The sequence below is a fragment of the Drosophila suzukii genome, chromosome 2R (genome assembly GCF_043229965.1).
Source record: "Drosophila suzukii chromosome 2R, CBGP_Dsuzu_IsoJpt1.0, whole genome shotgun sequence".
NCBI classification, from domain to species: domain Eukaryota; kingdom Metazoa; phylum Arthropoda; class Insecta; order Diptera; family Drosophilidae; genus Drosophila; species Drosophila suzukii.
The window spans coordinates 561212-569558 of record NC_092081.1 but is presented as its reverse complement, the minus strand read 5'-3'; the positions used below and the strand labels follow the sequence as shown (position 1 = coordinate 569558).

At 37.7% G+C, this 8347-nt stretch overlaps 1 protein-coding gene and 1 long non-coding RNA gene across 2 annotated transcripts; both read left to right on the top strand.

Moving 5' to 3' along the window:
- The first annotated feature begins 2267 nt into the window (after nucleotides 1-2267).
- Nucleotides 2268-5654, top strand: LOC139352505 (uncharacterized). The gene is made up of 5 exons (XR_011603716.1): nucleotides 2268-4581; nucleotides 4663-4758; nucleotides 4812-5024; nucleotides 5107-5447; nucleotides 5503-5654. It is a non-coding gene; the product is annotated as an uncharacterized lncRNA (long non-coding RNA).
- Nucleotides 5655-5877: 223 nt separating this feature from the next.
- LOC139352588 (histone-lysine N-methyltransferase SETMAR-like) lies at nucleotides 5878-8079 on the top strand. Its single transcript, XM_070995257.1, has 3 exons — nucleotides 5878-6004; nucleotides 7127-7609; nucleotides 7676-8079. The coding sequence occupies exons 1-3, from the start codon at nucleotides 5878-5880 to the stop codon at nucleotides 8077-8079; spliced, it is 1014 nt and encodes a 337-aa protein (XP_070851358.1).
- The last annotated feature ends 268 nt before the right edge of the window (nucleotides 8080-8347 follow it).

Genomic DNA, 8347 nt, shown 5'->3' with positions numbered 1-8347 from the left:
CCAGTTCGTCGTGGGCTTGGCTCAGTAGCGCACAATGGAGGTCCAGGTGCGTTTGTAGGGCTGGGGTGTCCGTTGAGGCGTTAGAGGCTAATGTTAATGATGATTCCAATTCGCTGCATATTCTCTGCAACTGTCGGATGACCGTGTTAATCGCAGAGTCTCTCTTGACTTGATTTCCTGTTGTAATCTTGATGTTGGCCGAAGTTTGCCTGGGGGCCTTCGAAAGCCCGCTTCCAGTCGGAATGTTGTCCAGAAAGGTTTTCTAATATTTTTCGACCAGCTCCTTAAGTGCTACTAGTCGTGAAACGTTATCATTTCCAGTCGGTAATGCCGCTTGCTGGACCTCTTCAGCTAGATCACAATATTGTGGCCAGAGTTCCCTCAATTGTTCTAATATAATATAATAGACTTATCGGTGGCTTCGTTCGGCATAGTTCTTAATGAGCTGTTGGATTTGCCTTCGCAGGTCGTTTTGGCCTAACAGACGATTGAGTAAGTCGATTCTGCTTTGGTCTGTTTTCTCTTTGAAGGAGGTTGACATAGTGCAAGTTGTTGTAAGGTATTACCTCTGTGGCACTTAGCTGACTGCGGTTCTTAAGATAGGATTGACAGGCAACTGTGTAAGGACTTCTTACCTGTTCAAACCGACCTGTGCGTTGCCTAAGTGGAAGGCGGTTGCTGAAGTGTGATCCCTTGTTGGTAAAGGATCACGTCGGGGTCACCAATGTTCGTGTCTAACCGGAGTGGACAATTTTTTGGGTCACTCCGCGGGACATGGGCTGTATTGAGCGCTTGCCGCTGGCACGGGGACGCTTGGTATGACAGGACGATCGCTTCGCGACACGGTGCCGAACCACAGGCGACATATGAACTATGCTGGGGTGGGTTATCGAATGTTCGTGTCTAACCGGAGTAGACAATGTTGTAGATCACTCTGCGGGACAAGCACTCAGTAGCTTGTCGTGGGCATGGGGACGCTAGGTATGACAGAACGATTGCGTCGTGACACGGGTAACTATGGTTAGTACGGTCCCGGACCACAGGCGATATATGAACTCTGCTGAGGTGGGTTAACGAGGCTAAGCCGATAATAGAAGTAATGAGTCGAGTGGAAATTAGATATGTAACTAACTTTATTGAGCTGTTGATCAGAGCTTGAATACTATTCTGACCCGGAATTTGGGTGTATAAAATATCTGCTATGTAGTGCATCTGTGTTGTGGCTGCTCCTCTACTTGGGTTGACCTGGTTGTAGTTCGCTGACTGTTGACCGGTCATCCAGGCTGCAATATCAGCAATATACCGCACGTTGGGCTGTTGCGCTGAGTCCTGACCGAACGGAGCACCGTTGGTTTTCCGGGTCTGGTACGCTGAGTCTTGAACGAACGTCACAAACTTGCAGCGTCTGCACTATATTGTATTGCCTGGTCGGTGTTCCGTATAAGATGCGTTGATTATATGTCCGCTCGTTGATAACTTACAACTCCGTCGTGTTGGGTGTCGTGTGCGTTTGACCCATGCTGCGCAACCTTGGTTAGACCGAGCCGAGTAACCTTGGTTACGAACAGGAACTATTTCCATTCAAGGATAATGCAAGTGATCTAGGCATATTGAAATCTCTTGATAAACTGTGGGTTTGTAAGTATCTAACCAAGCTTTATATTGAAATTGCTCCTTAAATCATAAAAAATTGATCAAATTGTTTTTTGTATCTTCCGTTATCCATTTCGTTATCATTGCTTATTAATAGGAGTTTGTGCTTGTCCTCCCAACATTTTTTACAAATTTTCACAAATGTTTTATAATTCATATCAGTGTTAATATGGTCCTGATATATATGCCGCATATTCAAAATAATCTTGCTTAAACATTATAATAAAGTTGGCATTGTCACGAATCAGATGTTTCGGTATATGACTATATGTTTGACATAATTAAAAAGAGTCAATATTTTTATGTCGACCCATACAAAAATAAGATCTTAATTTATCTAGTTTTTCACATGCTACGTCATCGAATATCATAATGGAATTGTTGTTGGCTTCACTGGGGTCTAGTACACCGTCATTATGGAAGAATGTATGATATCCAATTCCTTTAATCGACTGACTAAGTAGTCACATTTAGGTTGATATAAACCTTTTGAAAATATATAAACATTTTCGAATTTCAATCCATTGGGACAAAATTCGAGACAATTAGAGCCTTTATTGTGTACGGTAAGAGAGCACTATGTCGTGGCGGTAGATTTTTCTCGTTTTCATTGTTGTTATTTCTAGCTACGATTTTTTGTTCTTGGCTTATTAAACGCATCTTTTAATTTAATGTACTTAATGTACTTTAATGTTCAGTGTTAATGTTAACTATCAAAAAAAAGGGAAAAGTTTCATTCTTTTTTTAATTTGTAAACACGGTGGTTGTCTTGTCGATAAGCTAATGAAAACATTACCGTTTGAAGCCCATATGCCGGGATATCATTTTTGAGGACCGGGCATATGTTACAGAAACGCTTGGAAAGCGGTGTTTAAGGAATAATCCCATTGGATGAAGCTTGCTTCTCAAAACAAGGCATTGAGTGAACGTCATAGGGAATACACCATACTAATTGTCAAGGCACCAGATATCAGTCTTGGTGAAAAAGCAGCAGCATACTTTGTTACAAATATAATGAAAACCAAGAACAAATTTGTGATGGGATTGAATAAAACAGAAAAGAAAGGGGGAAAAAAGATAATGAAGAATAAAATGAAGAAGACAAACCTTTCGACTGTTGTTAATGTTGCTACTAAGACATTAAAAAACAAAAGCCGTTCGACAATATGAGTGCAATTAAAGTTGCACATAAATCATCTAATCAATCAACAGGTTCTAAGAAGAAGAAACGTCACAACAGGAAAATTGAAAGTGTTTCTGTAGGAGAAGGATTATATCTCAAACCCTATAGAAAGGGTTATGGATTCTTCTCAAGCCCTATAGTAAGGAGAAAGGAATTAAGAAACGAAAAAACTAATTTCCCAAAAGACCACTATCAAATATATGAGAGGGGTATTAGAGGAATTGTGTGAGGAAAGCATTATATTTTAATGTGTATAAATGAGAAGTGCAAATATGTTTTACACTTGTAAAGATCATGTCTGTCGACAAGCTTGGACATTTTTCTGTTGATAAGGAACGATCATAAAATTTGAAAATACGTGTTAAGTATACTGAGGGATTATTCATCGATGAGCACGGTAATCAAATGCTCAAAATAAACGTATTAAAAACGGAACTAAACTTTTAGACAACGATGATCTAGCAACGAAACAATACATATACTGATAGGAACATCGGAGGGTTGGGAGAAGCTTTAAGAAAAATTATAACTCAAAATATTAATCGTCGACTCTCGAAAATTTCAAGCTAAGAAAATAAAATTGAATTGTATAATACGAGGGCAGACACCGCTGACCAAAGTTTTTCCAAAACTGTGGAAAAGATTAAAAGCATTGAGGACTATATATTTAAATACGTAATCGAAAAAACTTTCAATGAAGACGAGTGTTTACAAGGGGTATAAACGATCTGTGGCAAGCAGATTTGGTTGAAATAGGAACCTTTTCAAAATCTAATGATGGGTACCAATACGTGTTGACTGGCTTAGACACATTTTCGAAATTTGCTTGGGGTGAGGCATTAAGGTCGAAAAATGCAAATGATGTTTCTCAAGCCATGGAGAGAATATTTAAATATTAACAAGGAAGAACGCTATAGTCGAGTACCTCGACTATCAGATACCCGTTACTCAGCTAAAGGGACCAAAGGGAAATGGATATATGCAAGCAGCAAAGCGAGATTGAAATGCGTTACCTACACCCAGAAAAAAAAGAACGAAAAAAATCAAGAACATTTTTCATGAAATGCGAACAATCCGTTCTCCATTTTTAGTTCTCACATTTCGAACGTTTGTTCACGAAAATCGAACGGTGTTGGTAAAAATTTCTACCGACGAACAACTTGGTTCCAAATTGCGAAAAATGTTCTCAGATATCGAACGCCGTTCACGAAAAAGCTGCGATAGACGCGTTAAAGTCTATCGCAATCGATAATTTTTCGCCACATTGTTGAGTTTGTTTATTGTGCAAAGTGGCCAAGATGGATACAAATTTAAGTGTGAACGTTTTTACGTGCGAGTACGACGGTAAGTAGTAAATAAAGGTTCAATTTAAATGAATCACTTTAGATATAGTTTAATTTAACAAGAAAGCGAAGCCCACACAGTGTTGACGGACGACGACTCTAAGCTGCTGGAGTTCTTAGAACAACGAGAGATTCTTGCAGCATTTACATATTTAAAAGGTGAGTAGATGTTGAAAGAAATATATAAAATCGTATGTTAGAGTCTTCCATAGCAAAGCTATTCAGCCACCTTAAAAAAGTGTGAGTACATACTTATTTTAATACATGTATGTTTTTTTCTCAGAATCGCAAGTGACCTTTGCAAGTCTCCAGCACCTTACCGAGGACGACATCAAGTCAGCTATCGGGCCGATAGGTCTTAGGGCTCTTTTCAGAGCACGGCTTTCTGAATGGAAAAAGGAGGTACGTACACATAAAATAACACGCCCAAAAAGCTGTCTGCAAACGACACACTTTCGTTGTTTTGTTTGAAAATTCCATTAGTTTGGAGCTCAAGCAGAGACAGAGCATAGTTCTACTCCAAGTACGTCCCTACAAACAACATTTGTGAACATTTCGAAATCAAAAGTTCTTAATAAGGTAAAATACTAATTATCTATACAGACTATATATTTAATTTTAAGTTGTTTCAGGACTTGGTCTTATTATTACAAGAAACATCAAAAGGGAATTCAATTATTGAGCACTATAGGAAAAATAAGAAATTAACGGATTTTCATAGATATGGCTTGATTGACATTATTATAGAAGAAGTCATTTTCTCTCAGACAGTGCTTAAGGATTGGCAGTTTAACCAATTATTTCAAGAAATTTGTGAATCATTTCCATGCGAAAGTCAACTGAAAGTAATTCTAAACATTATTTATAGCAATAGCTGCAAACTAGTATAAAGGCGACTTTAAAATATTTTTACTTTTTACATCACAGGATTTTTATTACATTCCAAGGAAGAACAGAAATAATGCTGCGGGGCGGTTGTTTTCCCGGTACAAAAGCAAATCTACAAAAAACGTAAGCTCCAAGCTTCTTCGTCTCCGTCGAGGCCTTCAACGCCGTGCTTTCCTAATTTGAACTCACTTATTGAAGTAGATCCAATAATTTGTATTGCTTACAAGGCCGCTCTTATTCGAGACGGAGACGATTGGGCTGGAGTCATTGATAAATGGCGAAAGACTTATCACTCCCGTCAGAAGGATTTGAAGACAAAGGGCAGCTTGGAGTTTTTAACAGAATGGTCAAAATTTGCTCATCCGAAAGCTGACGAACTGGTAATTTTAGATTGTCCTATAATTGCATTTTTATGTTTATATATTATAATTGCAGATCAAAATTGATTTTGATATTCCCTACCCTTCGAAGGGAAACCTACTTTTCGCAAAGTGGTCATTTTTCAAGAAGCATATCGAAGCTCATTATAAAAAAAATTACGAATGCTTACTGCAAAAATCTTTTCCTTTCTGGCTCGTCAACTGAAAATATAGGTTTGTAAATTGCCTTTTAATATTTCCTTTAGGTATATTAAAAATTAACGTTACAAATGCTCAGGACTACATTTACGCCATTCTTTTAGTAGCCATATTGCCTTCGACTACTAGGTTTCCATCCGAATCTGGAAAAAGGACGAGGAAAGCAACCATACTCGACGCTCAAGAGAGTCTGGTTTTATGTTTGCCAACTCTAAACGACTACCAGAGGCAAATGGAGGCAGTGATCAACAAATATTATAACGCTGGTCAAAGTCTGCAACCATTCATTATCGTCGAAGGACTATCTCCAGATGAAATCCGTGGACTCTACATCAGCTTTAACAAGGTCCTGCTAAAATGTGGGTCTTTTATTGAGTGTCTAGATATATATATAAAAAATCTGTCAGTCTAATCAGCCTTGTTAATACTTTCAACGACATTCAGAAGTAACTAGCAAAATGTATTTTTGTTTTAAGTGTCATAAAGACTTTGTATCTCCTACTTTATTAATACGCCATTTAAAAGATGACCATGTATTACCCACTACTTTTTTAAAGTTAGAGTGTAAGCTAGAAAGATGTAATCAAAACTTTACAACTTTACTTTAGAGTGCACCTTGAAAAAACGCACAAATGTAAAAGCGTTACTTTAAAATCTGATGAAATGGCCGGTTGTTCATTTCAAACATTTATGTTGGAACAACATACATCAGCCCACATAAATCAAAATACCTTGCCAGATCTTGATTTAAAAAGCATCAATATTCCAAATACTATCCAACATTTAAAAAAGCAAGCGTTACATTTATCTCTAAACCTGTACCAAGAAAGTTTCATGCCCAGGAATCAAGTTCTTAAAGTTCAAAAAATGATTTCTAGTTTATTTTTATCAGCATCCACTGCAATTGAAAAAACATTAAACAATAATGAAAATAATGAAGATTTAAATTGTATTCTAAATTTTTGCAAAAATCCATTTATTATTCAAAATGTTAAAAGAACTCCATTTGTACGAGGAACCAACCGACAAGACTATTCTAACAACAATTGCTGAAAAGGTCATTCAGGGTAATCCTACATTATCTTCCAAGTCGGCAACTATTTGCATAATGCCACTTAAGTTTTTTTTTAAATCAATATTTGAAATCCCTGAACTTTTAAACACAACTTTGAAAAATACCGAAATGTACTTAAAGCAAAACCATAAGTAACTTTGCTAGTGGAGAGTTGTTTAAAAAAAAAAATAAAGAGTTTACGTCCGAATTGATTATACCGTTCATTCTTATTCTTATCATAAGCTCTGTGTAAAAATTATACAACTCTGTGACCACGTGCTTTTAAGTTACAAATTTTTAAGTAATACAACCTTTGGGTTTTTCTACAATATGGAAAAAAAGGAGTTTCGTGTCCTGATTAAGCACTGTTTTTTGATAGGAAAAAATACAGTAGAAGCAAAAACTTGGCTTGATAAACATTACCCAGATTCTTCTCCGGGAAAATCAACCATCAAAGATTGGTACAATGAATTTAAACGTGGTCGTGTGGACACCAAAGACGCTGAACGCAGTGGTCGCCCAAGAACAGCAGTTACGCCAGAAAATGTGGCAAAAATCCGAAAAATGGTATTGGCCGATCGCAAATTAAAATTAAAGGAGATAGCTGATGCCTCAAAGATATCGGAAGGCAGTGTGTTTACGATATTACATGAACATTTGGACATGAGAAAGCTCTGCTCGAAGTGGGTGCCGCGATTGCTAACACCGGACCAAAAGCATCAACGCATCGATGCTTCCGAGACGTGTTTAAGCATGTTGAAGCGCAATAGGACCGATTTTTTTCGCCGTTACGTAACCATGGATGAAACCTGGATACACCACTATACTCCAGAATCCAGTCGTCAGTCTTCTGAGTGGGTGGTAGCCGGTGAAAGCCGTCCGAAGCGTCCCAAAACACAAATATCGGCGGGTAAGGTTATGGCTTCTGTATTTTGGGATGCACATGGGATTTTATTTATAGACTACCTGGAATAAGGTAAAACAATAAACAGCGAAAATTATATAAAACTGCTGGATCGATTGGATCGCGTTATCAAGGAAAAACGTCCACATATGGCCAAGAAGAAACCACTGTTTCACCAGGATAATGCACCATGCCACAAGTCTATGGCAACAATGGTGAAATTGAGTGAATTGAGGTTCGAACTTCTGCCGCACCCACCTTATTCTCCAGATATGGCCCCCAGTGACTACTGGCTTTTTTCATATCTCAAAAAGCACCTCCAAGGCAAGAGATATCGATCAAATGAAGAGGTGATTGTCGATACTGAGACCTATTTTGAGGGTAAAAGTTCATCTTTCTACAAAAATGGCATAGAAAGGTTGGAGAAGCGCTGGACTGAGTGTATAGCCGTAGATGGAAACTGTATTGATGAATAAAACAAAATTTTCAAAAAAAAAGTGTTTTTCTTTGTTAGGCCGGGAACTTATTGAGCGGTGTGATAGTATACCATTTTACTCTACGAGTAACGGGTATACAAATGAGTCCAAGTAGTGTCCATACTTCCAGTGAAAAACAAATATTACAAACATCTTATAAACACCTGAAAATATTTGTTGCAAGTAAATTCCGTAAGGGGGATTGCGTTCGTATTAGTAAGTATTAACATGTCTTTGAAAATGGGGATACACAAAACTATACAACTGA